This window comes from Echeneis naucrates, chromosome 22 (assembly GCF_900963305.1).
Source record: "Echeneis naucrates chromosome 22, fEcheNa1.1, whole genome shotgun sequence".
NCBI classification, from domain to species: Eukaryota; Metazoa; Chordata; class Actinopteri; order Carangiformes; family Echeneidae; genus Echeneis; species Echeneis naucrates.
In genome coordinates, this window is record NC_042532.1 from 3793071 (window position 1) to 3819195 (window position 26125).

At 42.5% G+C, this 26125-nt stretch overlaps 2 protein-coding genes across 4 annotated transcripts in view; one reads left to right on the top strand and one right to left on the bottom strand.

Annotated features, from left to right (window-relative positions):
- iars2 (isoleucyl-tRNA synthetase 2, mitochondrial) lies at positions 1 to 9047 on the top strand. Of its 3 annotated transcripts, XM_029493440.1 has the most exons (24): positions 1 to 377; positions 593 to 715; positions 902 to 1055; positions 1135 to 1283; positions 1390 to 1439; positions 1531 to 1640; positions 1731 to 1821; positions 2115 to 2230; positions 2335 to 2504; positions 2723 to 2813; positions 2956 to 3107; positions 3238 to 3398; positions 3546 to 3648; positions 4019 to 4112; positions 4850 to 4930; positions 5668 to 5776; positions 5990 to 6092; positions 6216 to 6338; positions 6417 to 6548; positions 6617 to 6723; positions 6798 to 6943; positions 7026 to 7216; positions 7428 to 7572; positions 8533 to 9047. In XM_029493440.1, exons 1-24 carry the CDS (start codon positions 132 to 134, stop codon positions 8685 to 8687), a joined length of 3102 nt encoding a protein of 1033 aa, XP_029349300.1. In that variant the 5' UTR covers positions 1 to 131; the 3' UTR covers positions 8688 to 9047. The 3 variants fall into 3 exon arrangements, with proteins under 3 accessions (XP_029349300.1, XP_029349302.1, XP_029349301.1); XM_029493442.1 differs by lacking the exon at positions 4850 to 4930 and having other exon boundaries at positions 3546 to 3654; positions 4025 to 4112; XM_029493441.1 differs by lacking the exon at positions 4850 to 4930.
- The window catches only part of rab3gap2 (RAB3 GTPase activating protein subunit 2 (non-catalytic)), a 21351-nt gene continuing 3370 nt past the window's right edge, over positions 8145 to 26125 (bottom strand). Inside the window, exons 8-35 of the mRNA XM_029493439.1 lie at positions 25885 to 25984; positions 25327 to 25425; positions 24256 to 24404; positions 24038 to 24117; positions 23260 to 23352; positions 23043 to 23182; positions 22769 to 22964; positions 22543 to 22686; positions 21956 to 22038; positions 21786 to 21850; positions 21594 to 21684; positions 18838 to 18959; positions 18426 to 18636; positions 17965 to 18062; positions 17239 to 17347; positions 16952 to 17112; positions 16674 to 16851; positions 16033 to 16212; positions 15843 to 15949; positions 15571 to 15637; positions 15261 to 15331; positions 15146 to 15181; positions 14932 to 15006; positions 13230 to 13445; positions 11403 to 11492; positions 11098 to 11322; positions 10825 to 10989; positions 8145 to 9895 (exon numbers count right to left, since the gene is read on the bottom strand). Of these exons, the coding sequence (XP_029349299.1) occupies positions 9743 to 9895; positions 10825 to 10989; positions 11098 to 11322; positions 11403 to 11492; positions 13230 to 13445; positions 14932 to 15006; positions 15146 to 15181; positions 15261 to 15331; positions 15571 to 15637; positions 15843 to 15949; positions 16033 to 16212; positions 16674 to 16851; positions 16952 to 17112; positions 17239 to 17347; positions 17965 to 18062; positions 18426 to 18636; positions 18838 to 18959; positions 21594 to 21684; positions 21786 to 21850; positions 21956 to 22038; positions 22543 to 22686; positions 22769 to 22964; positions 23043 to 23182; positions 23260 to 23352; positions 24038 to 24117; positions 24256 to 24404; positions 25327 to 25425; positions 25885 to 25984 (3504 nt within the window). The 3' untranslated portion in view covers positions 8145 to 9742. The remainder of the gene's footprint in view (positions 9896 to 10824; positions 10990 to 11097; positions 11323 to 11402; positions 11493 to 13229; positions 13446 to 14931; positions 15007 to 15145; positions 15182 to 15260; positions 15332 to 15570; positions 15638 to 15842; positions 15950 to 16032; positions 16213 to 16673; positions 16852 to 16951; positions 17113 to 17238; positions 17348 to 17964; positions 18063 to 18425; positions 18637 to 18837; positions 18960 to 21593; positions 21685 to 21785; positions 21851 to 21955; positions 22039 to 22542; positions 22687 to 22768; positions 22965 to 23042; positions 23183 to 23259; positions 23353 to 24037; positions 24118 to 24255; positions 24405 to 25326; positions 25426 to 25884; positions 25985 to 26125) is intronic.

The window sequence follows — 26125 nt, forward strand, 5'->3', positions numbered from 1 at the left end:
AGTTCCCTTCCAGGCGAGACGCAGAGTCTCTGTGACGGCACGGTGTTCCAGCAGAGTAACGTCTCGCCGCGCCGCTCCGGTTCTAGCGGTTCTGCCTCCGTATTGTGGCCTCGGAGCTGCCTCGCCTCTCTATGCTGCTGTGCCGGGTTTCGGCAGCTAGCCACGCGCTAGCGAGATGGGGAGGGAGGTCACACCGGGCAGGCGGCCTCCTCCGCCGGGCTATACCCTTCAGCTCCAGCCGCTGTTGTGCTGTCGACTCAGGAGAAGGAGGCTCCGCCAAGGGACAGTACCGAGACACGGTGCTGCTCCCCCGGACTGACTTCCCAATGAAGCTGACCGGACAAAAGCTGCTGGACCGAGAGCTAGAGATTCAGCAGGTACAGTGAAACTTTAACTGTCTGTCTAACTACCTTTCATTTATAAATGGATCTGGATCATGTGGACCTCAAATAATGTTCGCAACTAAACAGACATAAGTTGGAGTTTGTGTGTAGGCATACTCAAATCCTAATAAGTACACACAACTAATCAATCATGATGCTATGTTTGTTTTCATATTGAAATAAACACTCTTTTCCTCTGTGTGTTGCAGGAGTGTGGATTTGCTAATTTATATTCCTGGCAGAGAGAGAGGAAGGCCAAGAAAGAGTTTTGTCTTCATGATGGACCTCCATATGCCAATGGAGACCCTCATGTTGGACATGCGCTAAATAAGGTGCTTTATTTACACTGTTGTACTTTGAAATTGCTTCCTATTTTAATGGTACAGCAAGTTTTCATCATTAAACTCATTTAGCTGCTGCTAACACCTGAGGCTGGACTTGGTTTTTGCTGTTAAAGTTCTCTGGCAGCATTGGGAGCTCAAACTTTCCTTCGATTAATTGTATCCTGTCATCTTCAGATCCTAAAGGACATCCGTAACCGCTTTGAGATGCTGAGAGGCCGACAAGTCCACTATGTCCCAGGCTGGGACTGCCATGGTCTGCCCATTGAGCTGAAGGCTCTTGGAGAGCTGGGAAGAAGCGGCCTCAGTCCACTTCAGATCAGACAGAAAGGTTAGGAAGGTTGGTTCCCTGAGCACAAACTCTGTTCCGAGTCATAGCAACTTTAATTTTTTGTTTCTATCTCATCTAGCGAGGGAATATGCGGAGGGGGCCATAGCTCGTCAGAAGGCTGCTTTCCAGCGCTGGGGGGTGATGGCTGACTGGGACCAGTGCTACTACACTTATGATGGAGCCTACGAGGCTGCTCAGCTGAAAGTCTTCAAGATAATGCACAGCAAGGTTGACAGTCCTGTTCTGTTCAGCCAGTTCTTCTTCCAGTCATTCATGCCCTGATTTAAAAGCCTCAGTTTCTATTAACCTAAGTGATAATACTGTTGTTCTGCAGGGACTCATTTACCAGGACTACAAGCCAATCTTCTGGTCTCCCTCATCAGGGTACTGCGTTGATAGGTTCATCATATTTAAATGTTTGTCTTCTATTTAGTGTTTAGTAACCTCTGAAATCTTCTTTGAAATGCCTCCATAGAACTGCCCTAGCAGAGGCAGAGTTGGAGTATAACCCTGAACATGTGAGCAGAGCCATTTACTCCACATTCCCCCTGATAACACTGCCACCAAAGGTTGTGACAGAAAGAGGTAAATTAAGTACGCGAACTCACACAGGAAATTCAGTTTGTCGGCATATTTCTTTACTTCTCATTGTGCGTATGTGGGTGTTTGCCTCAGGAGATATTGAAAGTGTCTCTGTGTTGGTGTGGACCACCCAGCCTTGGACCATTCCTGCAAACCAGGCCATATGCTACATGCCCAATGCCCAGTGAGTGACTGCCCTTACATATATTTCATTGGCAATTTGAGGAGATGCATTAGATGCATTTTGTCAGAAAAATCGAGGCCCTTACGCATTACTCAGCATATTTTTGTTAGTTTAACCTGCACCTCTCAGACTCTGCTGTCCACTGTCTCCTTTGAATGTAGCTACAGTGCTACAGGTTGTATTGAAGATCAACAGGAATTGAGAAACACCCGACTGTTACAATTTTAAGAATAAAAGCATCCTCTCTAATTGCAGTGGAGGATCAGGATCCTATTTTTGTCTTTGCCATCCAGGTACTCGATTGTGAAGAGGGCAGACAACTCTCAGCTGCTCCTGGTGGCCATGGAGCGCACAGCCAGTGTGGCGGCAATGCTGGGCACAGAGTTGGAGAGTGTAGGCACATTCACAGGTAATACATGCACACACACACACACACACACACACAGACACATAATCAATGTGTAGGACTCGTCTCGTCAGCCATGCAAGCATCTTTTTTCTATCTCCTCCAAGGCTCCCAGCTTGAGGGCGGGGTCTGTAAACACCCCACAATTCCAGACAAGGAAGTGCCTCTGTTGCCAGCCAATCATGTGACCATGGCAAAAGGAACGGGGTTGGTCCACACAGCGCCAGCTCACGGCATGGACGATTACAGTGTGGCTTCACACTTTAAACTACCTGTGGTAAACTCTGCTTTTAAAAGCTCAGCAAGTAAACATGCTGTTAGGTTTGGATACTGAGATAAATTTAGATTAATATGAAAATAAGTAAGATGTTTAATTTGATAATTAATACGCGAGTTTGTGGATATACAGTATGTGAGTGGCTCACGTCCTGTTTTCATTTGTTAAACATGCATTTCACCCACTCTTTCTGTGTGTGTATTTTGCTTCTGCCTCAGGAATGTATAGTGGATGAGGATGGCAAATTCACAGAGGCTGCTGGACCTGAGCTTCACAATCTGTCTGTGATGAAGGAAGGCACTGACAAAGGTACAGTGCAAGTGTGTCAAAACAGGATATAACACATGCATAGTTGTGCAGATGTGTGAGTGCTTGTGGTGTTTTCCTTTTTTTTTTGACTGTGGCTGTTTTTCCTCTCGCATGTTTATTTGTGAATGATTGCCTGTGTTAGTGATCTCCATGCTTAAGGAGAGCGGGGCTCTGGTGAAAGAGGAGCAGTGTATCCACAGTTACCCATATGACTGGAGGACAAAGCTGCCTGTTATCATCAGGCCCAGTAAGCAGTGGTTCATCAACACAGCATCACTCAAAGACAAAGCCAAGGTGGGGAATAAAGAAATTACTCTAATAATGAATTTTTAGTAACTTTTACATGGCTGGAAATGGCTGATGTTTCCAGGAAGCTACTTACTTCAGATGAACAGTTTTAATGTGTGTGTGTGGGGCTGTCCAGGAGGCACTACAAAACGTTCGTGTTCTGCCTGAATCAGCGAAGGGCAACTTGCTGGCCATGCTGGACAGACGCACTTACTGGTGCATCTCCAGGCAGCGAAGCTGGGGCGTCCCCATACCTGTCTTCTACCATAGAGACACTGGAGAGCCTCTTGTCAACAAGTAAGCGGATGTACACAACTCAAATATGCAGACAACAGAAATGTACACATATTTGGACAAACAGACTCTTTATATTACAGACAAAAAAACTCTCTCACACACACACACACAAAAGCCAGCTTTACATTAAACATCCTGTCTCTGCAGACACACAGTCTCTCACATTGCAGAGCTCTTTCGAGAAAAGGGCAGTGACTGTTGGTGGGAACTTCCCATTGAGACTTTGCTGCCACCTGAAGTCCTCCAGAAGGTGAGTGTGTATGTGTTAGTGTGTCTGCAGGGCTTGAACAAGTGTCAATGATAATGACCATTATATAAATAAGCGGTTTGGGAGATGCAACCCCCCAGGGCTGTCTCCACATTGACTTAGACAGCTTGGATCCAGAATTGGATCCAGAATTGAAGTTTTACTAGGCTAAATGGGTAATAATCACTCTGCTGCTCACTCCCATCTGCCCAAATAGTTTTTCTGTTAATTTTCTTTGTTTTTAGCTATTTCTATTACTTTTATCTCTGTGAATGACAATGTGCTCTACATTAGCTTAAAACAGTCAGGTCAGCCAATAAACTCTACAGGGTGATCGCATCACCCCAAACTCGCATGTGTTTGCCTCTATCAGAGTAAGGCAGGTCCAGTGACTGACTATGTTCGTGGAGAGGACGTGCTGGACATCTGGTTCGACAGTGGAGCATCATGGGCTGCTGTGCTAGAAGGTACATCAGAGTTCTCTGGCCTGTCCTGTCATACAAATTGCACTAAGTACAAACTGAGTTTCATCATTTTATGTGAAACAGTGTCTGTTATAAAGTATGAACACCACCATCTGTTGTTCTTGTTTCATGGATAATGATTCTGTTCAGCTCAAATGTGTCTGGTGAAAACTGTTGACATCAGGTTGTGTGTTTTTAGTAGTCAATTGTGTCAGCAATATCAGCTCTCAAAATGCCTACAATCAGGCTCCATGTAATTAGTTTTATTGCAGAGAAAGCTGCTCAGACTGATCTGCCAGTTAAGTTGCTTTGCAAATTGTATTGTAAGAAAGCTTGTTGACCACAAACCTGGATTAAAGGCTGTGCACTCTCAGCCAACCAGGGTTACAGGCCTGAGGACATGCAGAACTCCACACAGAGGCCTCAGCTGAAACAGGGTTTTAACCCCGAAAGTGCTGGCTGTCCAAACTACAGCACCAGCTCTGCATTCTGTCAATTTCATTCATGAACAACAACAACAATAAAAAGAAAAATCACCAAAACAGCAAAAAGTCCATACACAGATTAATTTTAATGAATGTAAGCTTAGTGTTAAATAATGGTAATGGGTTAAAACGAGATCTGTGCCAAAGCACATCCTCGCACATCAGCTACTTTAAAGTAGACACTGAGTCCTCTCTGGGTACTGGGGTTATGCCATTCAATGACAATTTTTGCATTGTCTGTGTTTTAATTTCCAGAGGAGATGGAGGTAGACTCTCAGGAGCCTGAGTCAGGCTTCAGATGGCTCCCTGCTCCGCTACGCAAACCTCTGGTCACAGGTTATTTGACCATTCGCCTAACCAGGGCCAATGCCATGGCCTTTGAACCTCTCTGTCTTTGCTTGTCAGACTCTTCCTCCTGTAGAATCATTCTGCTCATTCTTCCTCATGTGGCCTTCAAATGCTCCTGGATGCATTTCAATGGGAAAGGTCCTATAAGAGCACTGTCACTTACAGGCCAGATGAGCCGCTCTCATCTTTGCTCATCCTCTGAACAATGCAGCTAATCATCCAGAATATTTAATCCAAAAGCATTTTTATATGCTTTCAGCAGAGAACCACGCTAGGAGGAAATTCAAGGACCTTCTGACTCATGACTCAGCATGAATCTTTCCTTCTCCTTCCCTCTCTCCTTTGCCTGCAGAATTTAGGGAGCACCTGGTTCAGGAGAACACTGTCAGCTTGTTTCTTTTTCCAGGGATGGCCCAAAGTGCTGTTTGTTTTCTCAGAGAATGCATTCAGGTTGGACATGGACCAGGTTGAAAGCCTCTTCATGAATGTTTATCTGTCTTTGGCTGTTTGAACATGTGTGTTGAGTCCTCAGCAACAGGCACATTTCACTGGGCTTACTTCACACATAATAAACTTCAGCTTTTGCACTAACAGTGGCTGGTCCCTTTTGTCCAAATGTTCTACATGTTCCTCTCTGAAATGCTAACCATTTTTTTTTTACCAATTTTTCCAGTGGCCTGAGTGTAAAACTGATTGATTCTTGCTCCTCATCTCATCACCTCCAGAGTCTGACTCCAGGGCTGATGCTTATGTGGAGGGGAAGGACCAGATTGGCGGCTGGTTTCAGTCATCACTGCTCACCAGCGTTGCTGTCAGGAAAAAGGCTCCTTACAAGTGAGTGATCTGTCTGCTGTGGAGTCCCCCATGACCAGAGGATAATAAAATAACCGTGTTTGTTAATGACGCATCAGCTGGACCAGTACAAGATACAGTATAGGCCATGTCATTATAATAATTGTTTTACGATAATATAAGTAACTGTTAATTAAAAGCTATTTACGTATATTTATCACAGGTGATAATAATCAGTCTAATTCATGTGTGTAGGTCTCTTTTGGTCCATGGCTTTGCTATCAGTGAGAGGGGAGAGAAGATGTCCAAGTCTCTGGGCAACGTAGTGGATCCTGACACGGTCATCAATGGAGAGAAGGTTAGTGAAAACTTGTTTTAGTCTTTTGCAAGCATTTAAAAAAAAAAAAAAAAAAAAGCGCGACACCTTCTCCAGATTTGTCAGTTTTACTGTTTTACCTGTCTTTCTCTCTGTCAATCTCAGGACTCAGGCTTGCCCCCCTACGGAGCCGATGTGCTGCGTTGGTGGGTGGCAGAGTCAAACATCTTCTCTGAGGTCCAGATTGGACCCACTGCACTCAACTCAGCCAAAGACAGCATCAGCAAGGTACCAAAATCTTTCTCAGAGTGGGTTTGACATTTTCACATCTCCTTATCCCTCTGTCCCTCTGGCTTTGTCTCCCAGCTTAGAAACACTCTGAAGTTCATGCTGGGAAACCTGCATGGCTTCGACCCGCTTACACAGGCTGTGGACCCCAAAGAGATGCACTACATCGATCAGTACATGCTGCACCTGCTCCGTGAATACAGCATGAAGGTGCGTATGACGTGTTATTGTGTGTCCACACAGCTTGAGCCAGAGACAACCTCTGTGTCTGTTGGCAGGTCACAGACGCCTACAGTGAGTTTGATGCGGGCAGGGTCATCCGTGTCCTCCAGGCCTTCATCACCAGAGACCTCTCCAGTTTTTACTTCAGCATCATCAAAGACAGGTAAAGGTTTGTCATTCTATGAGAACCACACTTTGCCTGAAGTGTCTTTTAACCGCAGTTGTGTCTTTAATCAGGTTGTACTGTCAGCCTAAGGATTCTCTGGGCAGAAGATCATGTCAAACTGTCTTAGAGGAAATTTTGGATGGATTGACCAGATCCATAGCTCCCATCCTGCCACATCTAGCTGAGGAGGTTTATCTACACGCGCCAGGACATGATAGTATACACTTTTTTTTTCCAAGTTGTGGGTTCCCCTGTTAGGGTAGATGTATCTGCTTTCTAATAAAAATGGTTGTGTGCAGAAGGGGATACGTTATTCAAGACCGGCTGGATAAAAAGCAGCTCCGTGTGGCGGCGACCTGGACTGGAGGAGGCAGTGGAGGGAGCCTGTGCCATCAGGGACGCCTTCCTGTCATCCATCCCAGGGAAAAATGCTGCCCAGTACAACCTCACGATAGCCATTGAACCTTCTCTGCTGTTTGAGCTCATGGAGGTTAGTCTACTTTCTCTAAACTGCTCTAAAGTTTGATAGATAAAGAGAGTTCAGAAGATAATATAAATAAAACATCCAGGACTAAATCTAAAAAAAAATGACTGTGACACTGTAATATGGTATACATAACATGTAGTTGTATACATTATTATATTGTAAGTTCATTGAAGTTGACAATGCAACTAATTATGTTCCCTGACTTCACTTGCAGTCTCTCCAAGAGGAGCCTTCATCCACTTCCTCTCAGCTGGCTGAGCTGATGATGGCTGCACGGGTCAACCTGACCAGCCAGCTGCCACGTGACTTGCCCTCAGACGCCCTGCTGAACCACGGCACGTTCCTCATCAACCTGGAGGGTGAGCAGCGTCACCGCTAAGCTAGTAAAATAATGACACAGAAGTCAGCCAGCCAGAGTGGGTGCAACAGTTTGCCTGCTGTCATAATGGACCTCAGATCTGACTAAGAGGAGTGTCAGTTGTTTGAGACTGTGCCTACTTGTTTGCCAGTGTAGTGTTGTCTTTTTTTTCCAATATTCTTTGGACTTAACCGACTTCTAACCATGTTAGATCACCGTGGCAACCTTCTCCGGTGGGGCTAACCCACCCATGGCCTGATGCCTAACCAGTGGGATTAAATATGATTAATTATCCTCAGTATTTAAGAACTAAGGTTCACTGGGAGTGGTGCAGTGCTTTATCACTGTTGCTTCTGGGTGCTCCAGTTTCCTCTCAGTCCAAAGACATGCAAGTTGTCTGGTGACTTCAAATTGCCCATAGCTGTGTATGTGAGGGTTGTCGGTATGTCGGGCCTGTGATAACCTGGTGACCTGTCCAGGATGGACCCTGCCCTCATCTAATATCAGCTTTAATTAAAAACAAACAAACATAAAAAAAAAAATAAAAAAAACGGCTCATTAGACAAATCAAAAGTCATTAAAAGCAGAATTAAAATATTTAATATTTAAAGCAAGCTATATTCCCAAAGTAGACAGTGTTCCTTTCCACCTATTGTTGGAATTGAAATAAATATAAAAGGGAACGTCATAAAGTCATTTTGTTTGATTCACAGTTAAGATACAATGTTGAGATACCCTGTGATTAATCAGATTAAAAATGTTAATTGTTTGACGCCCATAGTATCTGCTGATTGTGGTTAACACATGAAGACACTGAATGCTGAACTAAACGTTACCTGGGCCAGGTGCTGACCAACTTTATGACAGTGGCTGTGTCACATAGGTTCTTGTGTTGGATATAAGATAGAAATTTGTTAGGGAACATTGAAAACGCTCAGCCTGTGTGTATCCCTCCCATCAGGTGGTGTCATCCGTGAGGACAGCACGTATGACATAGCAGTGGTGCCCTCTTCCGCTGCTCGGTGCCCGAGGTGCAGGCGGTACACTGCTGAGGCAGCTGATTGTCTGTGCCCACGCTGCCAGACTGTTGTATCTCAGGCTGGACACGCACCATGACAACCAGTAAACATCGCCAAGACATCTGCTCTTGTACCAAATTATCTGATACAGCATGAGAAAGATTTACTGTAAACATCACTGAAAACAATGACCTGATTTCCAGTTGAGAAGGGATGCTGTTCAGAGTACTTCCTGTTTTTTCTTTTTCTCGTTTTTCAATGTGTGAATAAATTTACTACAATGAGTGTCACTGTGTGACAGCAGTATAGAACCTATGGAAAAACGGACTATAAGGGTGAGTTTTTGTCAATGTCTTTCTTTGTATGATAAATCCTGCTCCGTGTAAAGCTTCCCTTTAAACTGATGGTTTATAGAAGGAATGTTTCTGAATGGTAAATAAATGAAACTTTATCTGGAGCTTGTTTGACTGAATATCAACAGGTTGGAGAAGGAGTCAGGAAGACATTGCGTCTCAACAGCGAAGCTTTTCAGAAACCTTTTTATTCTGTGTGGGATCAGCCCGGTGGCGGCAGCTGGACAGAAAAGGAGGTGTCCAGGCACAGCTAGTACAGCACTGTCTGCTTATAAATAAAAAATAAAGGTCCATATTTCTTTATGATACATCTCTTCTCCATGGAAGGGCAGGAAGAAGCAGAACTCTGTTATGGCACGCAGGACACCCATACACTGAAGTCTAATTTTCTAACGGTGAGCAGGAGAGTGAAGTGACAGAAAAGACGTCCCTTAACTATGTCTGATTCAGGTAGACTTAGAATACTCTTCAATAACATATTCCATTCTCTTAAATGCAAAAAATAATGGCTAAAAAAATCATTAAAAGCCTAACATACTGAATATATCACTGCCTAATACAAGCAAGTTGGCAGGATGAAATGATCGTGTTAACATGAGCTGAATGACAAAACACAAAACCTCCATGATGATGAGGAAAGAAAGTGAGAAGGCCCCAAGTCCTTTCTCTTCAGTGACAGTCTCACATGTCTCACTGACATGCAGTCAGACACTGCATGTGAACAGGCTTCATCCACGTTCTGAGGTGTTATCGGGGGTTGGGGGGGATCTAACTCAACAGCCCCTTTTCTCTCTCAAGCTCAGTCTTCAGTGGTGAGGACATCCACAGCCTCCAGGAGGTGCAGCGCCAGGCTGTACTGTGCATGGTTCTCAGGCAGGATTTCAATGAGGCGGCTAACCAACCGGCTGATCTGGGACAAGGGGACCAGGGGACACCGCAGCTCACTGGGGTCCTGCAGTACAAATTAATCCAATAGAAAGCATCAGCCATCATTTTTTACACATTAAACAACAAAATGAAAAAGTAAAACTTGCAAAAATGTAAAAAGGTGAAAGACCTAAAGTGAAAGGCACATTATTTTGTAAGTCTAACTGTAGAGTCCAAATAAAGAAACCAGCTGGACTCTTCATACATCTGGAGAGAGAGGTGTTGGTCTTCAGTTCTGAGGTGTAATGGTAAAGTGTGACAGCTGGGTTCAGCTTCTGCTATCTGTGTTGAGCCAATATGAGTTCAGAGTTTTAAAGGAAGAATTAAAAAAAAAAAAAAAAAAGATCAAACGTGTGAAAACTGTTTTAGCATTTCACTAAAACCGATGAGGCGGTATGGCAGCATAGTGGTTAAGTTGCCCCACAACTTTCTTGTTGTGGGGCAACAGAAAAAACTAATCATATCTAATATAAGACATAATGAAAGTAACTGAGCGATTAAGAAAGGCATGGATTCAGTTCCCAGAGCAGAGTTTGCATGTTCTCCCTGTTGCTGTGTGGGTGTCCTCCCACCGTCCAAAGACATGTTTGGATTAACTGGTGACTCTAAACTGTCTGTAGGTCTGAGTGTGAGTGTGAGTGGTTGTTGGTCTCTGTCTGTCTCTGTGTGTTGGCCCTGTGATGGACTGGTGACCTGTCCAGTGTGACCCCGCCCTCACCCAGAGTGAGTTGAGATTGGCTCCAGCACCATCAGTGACCCAGAAAGATGAAAGACGACTGAATGAATGAATAAAACTAATGAGCCTCAAGGTTTCTGGATGTGGGTAGCTCCCCTGTACCTGTACCTGTCCAGTACCTTAAGAGTAGAAGTAGAAAAAAAACTGCTGGGCGTATTTATCTGGATGTAAAATTGAAATATGCCTGTCAGAGATGATTGTGTTGCAGGAAGTCTCACCATAGCCTTGAGCCATGTGCAGAGGGTGGGGGGCAGACGAGCCAGCAGCTCCATGGCGGCCTGTGTCTGGCTCTGGCTGTGGAGCAGTGAGTAACACAGTCTCTGTCCAGTCAGAACCAACAGCTGAGAGCCCAGCACATCCTTATCTTCCACCTCTAACATCACCTGAAGGACCAGAGGCAACACCAAGTCACTGACGTCAGAAGAGAGCGCTCTGTATAATTTTAACAGGCATGTGTGGCATCACCCAAATTTTAGCTGTATCTGCCGCACCTCTTCAGCTCGGAGGTCCAGGCCTTGGTTGTAGAGCTCACAGACGAGGTGTCGCCGCAGGATGTCAGGGTTGATCTGCAGCAGGGAGCCCAGCTCCAGGCACAGCGAAGGCCACCAGTCCGCCTTGGGGCCAGTAGATGGTAGAGGGGGGCAACTACTGCCAGAGGATAAGCAGGACGGATCATCTATGGCCTGCACCCAACCGGTCAACACCCGCAGCAGGAACTGAGACAGAGTGAGGATAAGGGGGAATACATGAGACAATAGTGCTGACCAGAGTTTCCTTCTCTTAGTCCACTTCTCACCTCTTGTCGTAGTGATATAAGGCCTGGGTCCATGTCTCCACTGGGCATCAGCTGGATTGTGGCCAAGTCTCTGAAGAAAGCATTCTTACCCTGAAACAAATGGATTAAGACCTCAGTTATTTATAATGGATGATAGTGATAATGCTAATGGATGGTTTATTTATTTAAGCAATAATTCTAAGGGGGCTGTAGATGCATGACAATAATTAGTATCAGAAATGTACAACATTAAGACAAAGGAATGAAAACCCGTTTTGTGTTATTACGAGATGATTGCACGTCTGAACCTTAAATGATGAACCTGTCTTGACCTTAGATGATTGCGCCACTCACTGCATAGATATTGTTAAAAACCTTGGTGCCATCTTTGATCAGCCACTTACATTTGATTCCCACATAAGGGAGGTGATGAAAATAGCATTCTCTCATCTTAGGAGAATCGCTCAGATCAGATCACTTCCGTCTCTTGAAGATGTCTTTTGTCACTTGTAGATTGGATTACTGTAATGTCCTTCTGTCAGGGTTGCCCAAAAAGAGCTTTTACAGCCTACAAATGGTCAAGAAGCAGCAGCCAGCATTCTCACTGGGTCAAGGAAATATGACCATATCTCAGCAGTGCTGGTTTCTCTTCATTGGCTCCTTGTTTACATTACAGTATTGCTTGTAACTTACAAAGCTGTCAATGGGCAGTGCACCATCCTGTTTAAAGGATGTTTTGGAGCTTCATGAACCTGCAGGTCTCTATGGTCTCAGCTGGGCTCTCTCTTTCTGTGCACCATCACTGCACTTTGTGAACTATCTTCCACTGGACATAAACAGGATTGTTCAGTGGAGTTGTTTGAATCAAAATTAAAGACCCACCTTTTTTCTGTTGCCTATGTGTCATAATCTGTTGTGTACAGTGCTGTTATTGTTTTTATTTGTTTTGCCTGCTTTTTACCTGTTTTATTGCTTCTATATGTCTATCTGCCTGGTTTTACTCCGATCTGTAAAGCACTTTTCCATAAAATTTTCACACGTAACTCGGCCTGCAGCTTTGAGAACAACCCAACAATGTATATGTCAAACTCTGCGGATCAATTGGGAATGGTGTGCTATCTTTTTTAGTGTTGCGATTCCGATTTTTCCCAAAGGAAAGTTTTCCCAGAGGAAAACTTGTGCTTTTCCCAAAACGCCAAACCGTTTCCACATAAAAAGTAAACTTTTCAAACTATGAGCGCTCAAAGGAGCAGTCCAAATCACTTTTTCCTCAAAGTTAGAGTGGAGCTGCTTGTTAACTAGAGTGACAGAAGCATGAAAAAATAACCATCATTTTCATTTTAAACTCAAGCTCACGGTCAAACCGTACAAAGGAGACAAATAATAGTTTTGGCAAAATGTAGACATAGGTTTTGGGATTGAACAATTGAACATAATGTAGTCCAAGGTTTTCCTTAAAACAACCTCACTCTGTCTTCACACTGTGCGTACACGCTCATTTTAAGGAGTTTTTGATTCCGTTTTTGATTGTGAGCGAGCTTGCTCACAATTTGCACTAGAGCGGGACCTGGTCAGAAGCAACTTTCTGGGGAGAGTTTGACTACTTAACAGAGCAAATTCTGAAATCACCATGGCGACCACAGGTCCCTTAGCTCAGCTCTGTGTGAAGCTGTTGGTATTTGGAGCCGGGCCCCATGGCACTTCAAAGTTTCCCTGGAATTTCCTAGTTATTATTCTACCTTGAGGGCGGCTTGGATTGTTTTTGCGATGTGTTTTAAAGGGTCCCCGTGTGTGAAAATGTACCCAGATTTGGTTCTGAACTTTGTCAGACCAAGTTGACTTTCTCACCTTGCTGTCAAACAGGCTGAGTGGTTTGACCCTCAGACTGAAGGTCATAGCAGCGTGCAGCAGGGAAGCTAACAGGCAGTGATGTTGTACCAGGGGGTAGTGGACGCCTTTCTGCTCCAGAGCAAGTTCGGCTATGGAGGCAGGGCCTTCTGCTCCAAACCACGCCTCCTCCACAGACAGCTCTGGAGCAGCAACCTCCTCCACTGCTGAGTCCGCCTGCATGAGAGAGAGGAGAGCAGCTGATGAGGAGAGGATGGTGCACACAAGTTCCCTTCAGCCAAAAGTGATGTTTGATTATAGTGAGCTTCACTGAGCAGTTTGACATAAGAGTCTTACACCACTGAGGGAGGGTTAGTGTCTTCAGCTCAACATTACTCAGTAAGAATGAGAAGCTGGGAAGAGGATGGGCTATCTCATAAAGACAGCGACCAAATTATATTATCTAACAGATCATACGATTTAAGCAGGTTATTTATTTCTAATATCCAAAACATTTAACCAAATACAACTGTAGTTGATTTTATACATGTGCTGACTAGTTTTTATGTGGATATTGCTTGTGTGCTGGTGATTGACAGTGCATTGAATCCATACATTTGATGTGTGTGATACCCCACATTACTTTGTGCAGCCATGACTATCTAGAGATAATTTAAAGGCCACAGGTCTGAACACATGCTGCCAACTGTGAAGAAGCAGGCATTTTATCTGTTTAAAGAAAAAAAAAAAATAATAATAATAATAAAAAAAAATCATATATATATATTTTTTTTTTTGTTGTTGTTGTTTTTTGATTTTTGATTTTTTTTTTTATTACTAGTAACAGTCGGTGACTAGCACCAATGACTCAGAGCAAGAAGGTTTTTCACACTACCTGTTCTCCTTGCGCCTGCGTTCCCTCAGCTTTCTTCCACAGTCCTAACACATGCACCTATTGGTTCACTTGGGACACAAAATTGTCCGTAGGCATGAGTGAGTGTTGAGTGTTGCTTGGCTGTATATGTTGGCACTGTGATAGACTGCTGCCGTGTCCAGGGTAACCCTCCCCCCACCTAATGTCAGCGGAGATTGGCTCCAAGTGACCAAGTGATGTTGGTAACTGGTAGATGTTACAAATTATTTGGAAATAACCCTAACCCATAGTCAAACAAAGTTTTGGTACATCAATTTGTCAAAGACCTTGCAATCAGCAGGCAGTAGAGGCCATGCGGAGGACTTAATCATTACAAAGCATGTGGTTTATTTATGCTAGGGAACAGAATAATATAATAAATGGTATTAACTTTTATATGTTCATTTTTAGTTGTAGTAGTAGTACATTAGTAGCAGCAGCAGCACTTAAATTTTTTTAGTAAAAAAACAAAACATCAATTGCATTAATATTGAATGTTAATAGTGATTACATAGGGTGCCAACTATTAGCTTCACTTTAAAATGTGATTTATTAATATTATTTAATTAATAAATTCCAATGCCCTTTAAGTGTACATCACAAGGCAGATGCACTGACGCATTCTCATATCTTAAATCTCAAATTCAGTTTCAGTTTCAAGATGAAAAACAAATAAGGAAATGTTGGCCACACTGCACTGACTGCCATGCTCCGAGCTGGACTGGTCATTCCCTGTGCTATTCTCTTTTTACTTACAGAGTAACGTATAAAAGACAAAGGGGACTGATTCTTAACCAATACTCCAGTCACCTCCATGAGGATCTGCAGCAGCTGGACACAGCAGCCCAGGAAACATGTGACAGCTTTGTCTCCCATCCCAACATCCTGCACACAGACACATGCCTTTAATGCAATGGTATGCAGCTTTAGACTGCAATACTTCAGATCTGAAATGGCCTAATAAAGAAATCAGATATTTGAGCTAAGATTGGGTTTTAGTATTGGTACAAAAACACATACTTACCCGTCGACATAAACGGTCTTTGGGAGCTTTTCCCACCTGAAAAGACAAGAGGAAATGTTGCATGTTTAACCTCTGACTCAGTATCTTCCCACTGATACACAGATATATTACTCACCTTCTCCATGAGGTAAGCTGCTGCTGAGAATCGTTTCACAATGAATGTGCTCCACATCATTGTTGAAATGCCTGTGAGGGAGATTCAATAAGTCTGAAGACAAACTCAACACAATCACTTTGAGAGAGTAAAAGAAAAGTGGAGACATTGACAGGACTAGTGGTTATGTAGAGGTCCAAAATGAGCTGCATGTTGAAGCACGACAAAAAATATGAATATGAATAGGAATAACAATATCAAACACAAATAAGCATATTATTAAACAAAATCATTTTCAAACTATGTTTTTTTAAAACTCAGAGCCACTAACCGAGCTGGATGTGGGGACTGGAAACCAGTTTCAGATGCTCCACAGCCCAACATAAGCATCGACCCTCCTAAGAAGAGGAGCAGCATGTGAGTCCCTAGTTAAAAGCAATGGTTGTTGGTTTGTTGTTACATTGCCTTTACCCTTGGGGGAAATTGGCTTATTGATGCAAGTATGGATAGTACTGTCGTTGTTCCTTTACGATACATTTATCAAGTACAAAAAGTTCAAATGTTAACTCACATTCCGTACAATATTTGATTGTGTGTGTGTACCTCTGGGTCTTTGTTCCACTGCACCACATATTCCCAGCAGCAGTGGGCGAAGAGCAGGTCAGGTGAAAGGGAGTGTGGGAACTGCTGGCACACCGCCACCAACAACTCTGGAGAAGCAAGCCGCAGTGTTTGATTTGGATGTGGCTTCATTGAGTAGACAAGTTCCATGTTCAGTCATATGAGTTCTGACCTGAGGTCTTATCTGAGCCCTCCTGGCTCTGCTCCTTCTCATCAGCACCCCCCTCTCCTGCCTTCTGCTCTAATTTGCCCTCTGCATTGTTGTCCTCCCTCCTTTGAATTATTTCTTTTAGTCGCTCCGGGGGCAGGTTGTGCCTGAACACCCACTTGGAAACACTGTCTGCAATGCCACCTTCATGGGAAGATATGGAAAAAGACAATAAAAATGTAAAAACATTTTATGGCCACAACAGAATATAAATAATATACAAAGAAACACAAAACTGAAAGAGAACAGGAGCAGCCGTATTACATTAAAATGTTTGGCAACAATGTGAAATAACAAATACTGGGATTTATCCACTAAAACAACAGAAGTAGAGTTGTAGTTTTGCAACACATTTTCACAATGTCCTTGCAAAATGGTAAATCCTATCCTATAATAGGTATTATGGCCTATTTTTAGTGAAATGACATTCTAAAAACATCACTGTCAGGAAGAAATCAATAAAACAACACTGACAGTGAAGGGCCAGACCCGCTTTCTAATCGCTGCTAATAGTTAAACTGAATTTGAAATTGCTGCAATATAACAAGAATAACATTACATCATGGGTGGTTAATGTATATTTCTTAGGATGGTGTGTATCATACCGGTGCCTCCCTCCAACAGTGTTTTGATGGAACACTGTGCTGCTGCAGCACTGCCTCCTGCCCCCTGAGGAGGAGGCACCAACATCAGAGTCTGCAGAACCAGCACATCTTCCAGCTGTTTAACACACACCACCCACTGCTCCAGCTCCAGGGACACCGCCTCCCACTCTGACTGCAACTGTAAGAAAGACACAAACACACAAACTGAGGCTGTGAGCTTGGTTTTGCCAAGCGCCAACACTCATGTATGAGTATGTGTGTTTGTGAGGATTCTCTACTTTGCTGTCAGCGTGGCTGCTGATGCTAGCCTTCGCAGCACAGTGAGCAACAAAGGCTGCCAGCAGAGCGGCGGCAGCATTGTGGGACTGGATACATGTAGAGCGGACTTGCTGCCACCAGGGGGAGACAGACTGGGGGTCCCATGACTCTTCAACTGCCCCTGATGAGGAGGAGGAGGAGGAGCAGTTGTGGAAATCAGACCAATGAGGTGAGACAGAAGAAGTAGCAAGGTGAGCAGACGAAGAAGAAACATTTGATATGTGCTATAAAAGAGAAGAATACACACCTTTCATATTGCTGAGGGCAATGAGGAGTGTGTGTAGGTTTCTTACAGTTTCCTCTGTTTTCTGCAGGACCTCCTTCTCCCTTTGCAACCATACTGTCATCAGCAAAGACTAACAGGCAGGGACAAAGGAAATATAAACATGAAATATTAAAAAAAACTGGGGAAAAGGAAAAATCTATATGAAATGCTGCTGGTAAAGTTATGTTCCAATCTTTTACATAGAGGATGTTTTTTTTATTGGGCTTATTACTTTCTAAATGTGAGAAAAGCTAGATATTATTACATTTACATATATACAAAAAATTAAGTTGAATGATGTATCTTCATGCCTCTAACTTTCTGGCTTCTCTCCTTTCTTCAATCGTCATCCCCTTCACCACATCCAACCAGTTGTATAGTCTTTACTGTAGAGTCTTTACTCTGTCATCCACTGACAGAACTCATAATAATCTCACTGAAATTATTAAAAGGACTTTCCAGTGATTGTGCAGGAACACTGATTTATACCCTTCCTTTCTCCTATTACCTGAGCGAGCTAAATGAAAGGTGGGGAGCTGGTATTTAGGTATTATGTACTGCAGTATAGGACTTCAACCAGCAGGTACACAGACATCAGGGGGTACTCAATCCCCTGCCTCTGCGGCTTTTCTCTTTCTATATTTTGTCCATGATATCAGTTCCTATCTAAAACCAGTTCACAGCCAATAACCCTCAAAAACACCTTACCAGTAGCTGCTGTGGACTGATACCGGCCTTCTGTAGTGTGTCACAAACGTTTTGGATTGGGTTGTTTCCACACAGACAACCCCAGAACAGGAAGTTCCCTGCAAAGACATGTAACAGGAGCAAAGCCCTGTTATATTAAATTTATACGCTGGAGAGGAAAATAAGGATTGAATTGGCTACATAACAGCCAACTGTTTCATAACAGCACAAGTGTTTTTATTTGTTCACTTACTTCTCCTACTTTGTGATCTCTCCATGCATGTAGTTATAGTTAACAGAAGCAGTGGCAGTGTAAATGGAATAATTATAAATAATATATAGATTTTACATCAGCAGTCTTTCTGTTAGGGATTCTGCTCTGGAGACTCGTGTGCATAAAAATTCCATGAATTAAGCAGGTGTACAAGTGCTTGGCCAATGTACTATAACCTCTCATGGGCACTGGGAAACTGTTACCATACCTAGCTGGTTCCACTCCGTTTCAGTCCCCCGAATCACCTTCAGTTGCCCATCCTCAGTGCACTCCATCTGGGAGAGAAAGGCTTGGGCAGGCAGGGGTGAGTCTGGTGAGTCCTGGGCAAAAGAAACACTGGGCCTTGAAGTGAACTGGGCATAGCGTTGCAAGGTGGGGCCAACACGTGACAGTTCATCCCTCAGGCTTTCCATGGAGTCCTGTTGGGGGGAAGGGACAAATTATAAATTGGAGCACAACTAAATGTGGTCACCACAGAATAAGGAGGAATAATAATGACCTAATTGAAGAATGAGCCAAAAACCTTAAGCCGGCCCATATTATATTATGATGTAGTACACTTTACGCACCAACTGTGTGCGTTTGTGCGTGTGCGAGAGAGAGAAAGAGTATGTGCCCACATTTTCAGAATAGACCTCCGTGTCTGAGGTAGACTGCAGCTGTTGGACGTCAGTATAGAGCTGAAGCAGTTTCAGCTGTGAGGAGCAGAGCTGGAATAATGCTGGGTCCACTTCCTCAGGGTCTGTAACACAATCATAAATAAGGACACTTTGACTGAAACAAACGGAAAAAATAAACACTCTATTCCAGCAGCGAATTGTGATGGGTCTATGGTTATTGAATATCATGCTAATGAGGAGGACATGAATAATTTCTTTAAGGATATACCCCTGCCCACTCTAAAGATTGAAGAAAGGGAGAAATTGGAGACATGTGCACTCCACAATGACATTAGCTCTAAACAGTCAATGCCAATGACTATGCGATCTGCTATAATCTCTTTAATCCCCAAACCAGGAAAAGACCATACACAAATGAGTAATTTCCGACCATTAAGCCTTTTAAATAATGATTATAAGTTATTTGCCAACACTCTTGCAAAACACTTGGAAAAGGTAATCCCCACGTTGGTACACCACGACCAGGTCGGCTTCATTCGAGGTTGCCTGGTTTCCAATAACATGAGGAGACTTCTGCATATGATGTCAAGAGCTTCAACCTTTCAGCATCCAGCGGTACCAATATCGCTGGATGCTGAAAAAGCTTTTGATAGAAAAGAATGAGCTTTTTTATTTCAGCATTTCAGCATTAACTAAATTTGGTTTTGGTCCAATATGCATGCAGTGGATCAAGGCAATCTATTATCAACCAATTGCTCGCGTTAAAACAAATGGTGTGATGTCTCATCCTTTTCAGCTCTACAGATCTACAAGACTAGGCCGTCCAGTCTCACCTGCCGTTGCCATACGAACAAATAAAAATATAACCGGTATTAATTTTAGTGAATATGATTTTAAAGCCTTTATGCTGATGACATTTTGTTAACATTATCTAACCCAACATGCTCAATACCACATCTGTTAAAACTTAAAGGAAAATTTGGTCAACTATCTGGATATAATTGTAATAAGAGTGAGGCCATCCCTGTCAGTCACCATACCTTTGCAGTACACCTTGGCTCTGCACTTTTTTTTGTGGAAACCTCAAGGTATGAAATATCTCAGAATAAAGATAAGATTCCAGATTAATAAGAAATTTGATTTAAACGGCCCTAGTGTGTTGAAAACAATTAAGGATGACATAAAGAGATGGACAGTCCTGCCTTTATCGCTATGGGGAAGACCAGAGGTAATAAAGATGAACCTCCTGCCCAGGCTTCCCTTTCTCATTTCAGCTATACTTTTAAAGTTTCCCCAGCAATGGTTTAAGGAAATAGATAAATTATTTTCAAGCTTTTTATGGCAGGATAAAAAGCCTAGAATCAACCACAAGAAATTGGCAATGCCCAGAAACAAAGAAGGACTGGGTGTTCCAGATTTTCATCTTTTTTATTTAGCATACAATGCCAGATTTCCATTGTCATGGGCATACAAAGATAAAAATCAATATGCAATAGGTACCTGGGAGTGGATGGAGGAGAGCGTCATATCTGAATATAATAAAACTAATTCTATAAAGTCATTATGGTACCACCCAAAGTATGATATTAAAATAAATAATGTGTTAATTGAATTTTCTTGGGAAATTGTAAAGGCAATATATAAAAGGCTGTTTATAAATTGAGTGTCTGTACCATCCTGCCCAATATGGAATAATTAACTGCTAACTGCTGGTGGTAGAATACTGGTAGAGAGCAATTGGCAATATCACAATATTTCCCAGGTGGGACAGATTGTAGAGGGCGTAAATATCATACCATTTGATGAAATTAAAGAGCAGTTTGATTCGAATGACTCTGCATTTTTACAATACCTACAGATGAGATCCATCTTTAAAAAACTAACATCGAAGGGAATTGTATTACTTTGATGCTAAACTGAGGAAGGCTGCTACTGGGCAAGGAACTGTTTTAAGTGTATATAAGATACTAAGTCTATCCCTCGCTGATAATACTATGTCCACCAAACTACAATGGGAAGGCGACATTGGCTCATCCCTTACTTCAGATCAATGGCTCTTAATACTGAAAAGCTCAACATCTATGTCCACTTGTGTCAGATACAAAATTATACAAATGAAAATTATACACACACAATCACAAAAACATCACAAAAAACCCTTACCCCTACCCTTATGCACTTATTGTGGTCCTGCCAAGTGGTTAAACATTTTTGGACTGAGGTAATAAATGATTTAAAAACTATATTGAATGTTCATATTCCGCAATGCCCTGCTCTGTGTATACTAGGGAATAGATTAGAAGATACACACAGACAAATTACACAATGTATTGTTGCATTAGCCTTTCTCTCTGTAAAGAGGACAATACTTATGAATTGGAAAGTTCGTAAACCTGACTGCTATAATATTCACAACTGGACTTCTAAAGGACTTCTTGGACTTCTTACTGTCAATGGAGAATGCGGTCAATGGAGAATGCGGCCGCAACCCTTAAAGACTATGATACTGGATTAAGCACCCTATGGACCCTCATTAGACAATACATGAGCAATAGAATAATAGTCTGATTGCTCCAGCATCTTCACCCTCAAAGTGTTCATCCGCAACAACCTGCACCTGCACCTCCCCCCCCCCCCACCCCCCATGACACATGACAGATAAGCCTTTAGCTGTATGAATAATTTGGCAGTTAATGACAGTTGACTTTTAATATTACACCAACAATATTTTTTCTTAGCAGTGAAGTGACACCTACCTTGTTGCTTCAGAGCCTCGTATAAGGTGCACATGATGTTACTAAGACAAGAGACAGGAGCATTCTTATTTGACAGCAGAGACTCCATAGCCTAAAGGGAAATGCAGAGGTTGTTTTTGAGCTTCTACTGCTGAACATACTGTGCACCTCTGTTGGTGTGAGGACATATGCCTAGGGCATGCCTAGTCATACCTGCTTCTTGATGGCAGGGTGTTTAATGTCCAGCAGCACATTTTTGGCTTCGCTCTCCAAAATATCTGCAAAAAAATGTTGAGTAAACACATTGATGGAAATAAAATGCAAAATTCTTTCATGTGTCACAGTGTACATCTGTTTCTCCATTCAGCTCCCAGATGTCTTACCTGGCTCCACCTCTCTGTTCTTTAGTATGTTAGTCAATCTCTTTAAAAGGTGCATATCTTTGGCTCGCTCACTCTTCTTGTCACTGAAATGAACAGGGCATAGAAAGATGGGGTGTAAATGTCACTAAATGTGTCAAGTTTAGTTTGTAATAAAAGCAGACCAAACCCTACATAGTTAATGAAGACACACCCTAATCTGCAAACAAGCTTATTATAGTCAAGTATTAAAGAATATTTCAGAGCAAAGACTTCAGGAAGCTTCTGGTGCCTGACAAGAAATAGAAAAGATCATGGCCCCTATACATCTTGCAATGTGTAGGGGCCATTTATATAAAATCGAGCTGGTTTAGGTGATGGTAGGTGGTTTCTGTTACTCTCAGACAGAGCCAGGTTAGCTGGTTGCCCATTTTCCAGTATAGCTAACCAACCGCTGACTGTAGGCTTGTATAAATTGTACAGAGAAATGATCAGTCTTCTCATCCTGCTGTCTTAGTGGGAAAATTCATTTGTATATTTCATCAACAATTGTAGCAAGACCTGAATGACAATAGCTAGTCTACCATATGTTTTTCTGCCTATGCACCAACCTGAGGGCCAGGTGAAAGGGGATGTTCACAGTCCTCAGTGCTCCTGTAATGGGATCCAGCAGACACACCTGCTGAGTATGGAGCTGCCAGCCCTGACTGGTCACACTGTTCACCCCCATCAGATGGTAGCCAGCAAAAAGCAGCCTGTGTATGCATGCACAGCCATATACACAATGTACATAACACATTATATAGTATGTACCTTTGGAGAATGCATTGTGCTTACCTGCAGTGTTTTCCCACAGTGAAAGCTCCAACTCTAGGGCCTTGCTGCATCGCCCACACTTCCAGGATTCCCCTGCGGGGAGCATAGATAACCAGGAACAGAGCATGTCGTCTGGGGAGGGAGGCAGAGGGGGAGAACCCCCGATCACTTTGCTCCTCTGGAACCTGTAGCCAACCCAGCTGAGCATCTCTGTAACCTATAGTTAAATCCATGAGTATTTACTTTTACATGACAGGGACACACTAAACTATCTAGGGGCTCTATGTTCCCATACCTTTCCACATGCGTATAGCAATGCCCCTGGCCAGGTCTAACAATGTCACTCGTCCAAAGTCATCTGTCACCCCAGCAAGCGTGTTGCAAGGGGACAGCGAGATAGACTCTCCATGGCGACGGGAGTCTGGGAGACCAAATCTGGAAGAGAGAAGTCAGATTTAAGAGAAAAGACAGGGGCGGGACAGTGACTGTATGATGAATGTCATGCTTAGTACCTGATTCCCAAGGGCGTCGCTGCCTCCACCTTTGGCTTCTGTTTCTGAACAGCCTCCTCTTCATTCTTGTTCTTGTTCCAACCCAGCCACCCACTGAAAGAAGACAGAGAAATGAACAGAAGCAAAATGAGATGTTTAGACAGAGTAAAAATAAAAGATTAAGGGAAGCCAGAGGTTGTGAAAAATAATAAATGTGGTGAGTGAGAATGAGAACTGAAGAAAAAACATCCCTGTGTGGATTGAGGCAACAATTCAGAATACGGATTGGGCTGCTTCAGCAGAGGAGAACTGAAAAATACATCATTCAGTCTCCAAGTGTGTGGGTCTGATGGAAATTAAGGGCAAACACAGGCGCACACACACACCAGTTGAATTAGGAGCAATGTGCTACAAATCCCCCTTTTCCACTGAAATTAGCATGTCCAAACAGATTTGTTTAAGGAACTAATAAATGTTTGTCTTTCTGTTTTTATATCTGCGAACACACAACTGCATTGAGCAGTGTTATCATGTGTAGATATATCTATATCTACACATGATCACAGACAGACACACACATTTGGGCCTTCTCCATTGCCATGAAAGGCCAGATGCAAGTAGTTTTTTTGACCAGTGGAACGGAAACTATAGATTACTATAATTCTATAGACTATTCATTCACTTGACATTGATTCTGTGATTATTGCTGTATTACTGGTTTTAAGGGTTTCAAGAGTATGTTGTTCTTACTTCTACATAAATGAATGAATATTGGTTTTGCACAGACACACAGACATACCTGGCAGCACTGAAGAGGGCTGAAGTGAGCTTACTAGCCACAGCAAGAGCAACATGAGAGAGAAGAGGCTGAGAGCTTCCCTATAAATACAGAGAGAAACAGTAATCTTTAAAGCCAGAAATATTCATTTTTCTACATAGGCTCTTTGGGTTTGTTGCACGGTCTGGTCAGTTATATGTGATTTCATTTCAGACAGTCAGTGTGTGACACACACACACCTCTACAGCATAGTAAAAGCCTGTGTAAGGCCCTCCTCCCACAGTGACATACTGGCTCATGGCAGGAGGGCTGCCCTTGACTGAGGCATTAAATCCTCCCAAGATGGATGCATTCTTCATCTGGTCAAACACACACAGTGTCATTATGCCTAAAAGGATGAAGAGCAGACAATGATGTGGGGCAGGGAAATTATATCATTGACAAAACAATACAGTAGCTTCCAGTAAAAGACAATCATCTCTTAAATATTTAAAGGGAAAAACAATAGGTAAAGTATTTCTTGAAATCTTAAACACCTGCAGCAAATAATTTTTTCTTAATAACATTTCAAACACAAATTTTGTTTGTTGGCTTTATACTGCAGAGTAGAGCTGAAACAATTAATTGATTAATCAACTCGAGAGAAAAAAAAAAGCAAATCAACTACAAATTTCCTTAATTTTGCTGCTGCTAAACATTGGTTCAACTGCTCACCACAGGATCACCACAAACAACATTGAGCTAAGCTCAAAAGAGACAAGGACAGTAAAGCAGAAAAGGTCTTAACTGTGGGAACACTTTAAAATAGGAATAATAAACATTACAATGCACCCACTGTGGTACAGAGCTTATTTATCACAAGAGCACTGCTTAGATGATGGAGCATTTGCAGTGGCCAGACACCCTTATCTGCATTACTCCTATATATAGTTTTATAAATACTTTTAACTATTGTTGTTATATTTTGATAGATATTTTTTATATATCCTTTTACATTTATCCTATTTATATATCCTATTAAATTTACATTGTGGTGGTTGTTTCAGCTGGTTTTGGAATAAACGACAAGTTGTTTGTCATTTCCAAACATGTCTTTTTCACATTTTTAAACTTATTTTCACCTATTCAAATGATTGCTTGATTGAATCAAAGGAAATAATTGATAATTGATTACAAAAAAAAAATAAAATTAAAAAAAAAAAAATATATATATATATATCAATAGCTGCAGCTCTACTGCAGTGTTACAACTTTGTGTTGTCATGACTCAATGGGGGAATAAGCCATGACCGCCAGCTCACCCATCTTACCTACACTACTGTGATCCACAATGGTGTCCATATCCTGAAGACCCCATTTCTTATAGGCCAGAGGAGGAGGCTGGATCACGTCACTTCCTGCTGCTGCAGCTGCAACGATTGATATTCAAAAAGCCGGTGACATAAAAAGCAGAAAATGCAACAAAATAGAGGTTTCTCAAAATATTTTAAGAGATTTCATTGATTATTATTTGCTTTAAGCTCCTTTTAAAATTGCAGCAGTCCTTCAATAGTATTTAAGACCATGTCCAGCTGCATAGCATTTCATAGGTAGGGTAGGCACGCACACTTCTACTGCTACTGCTAGAGGCTCAATGAAACTCAGTTATTAATCCTCTAGATTTTGCATGTGTATGCAATGTAAGGAAGTGTACGTCTCCTCAGTACCTGCATGCTTTGTGGAAAACACTATACACCCAGGGAGCAAATAAAAAAAAGTGTCTGTTAACACGCTGCAACAATATTTTACCATTTGCAACTACAACCACACAACTCTTAGTAGATTAAGGGACACACACAAGCATGGACATGCACGTACACACACATTACCTCGGGCCACCTGGTTCCTGCAGGCACGCAGAGACTGAAAGAGGCTGAAGCCATCAATGGTGACCAGAGCAGCAGGGTAGAGGATGCTCAACTCTTCATGCTGTGGCAGATTAAAACTCAATCAGCACAAATTTGCTAAGGTTCAAAGCCCTTAAGTCTAGAATATCTAAATCAAGCATAATTAGTAAGCATAAAGAATTGCTTTCACACACAATTATATAAATTAAATACATGTACTAAG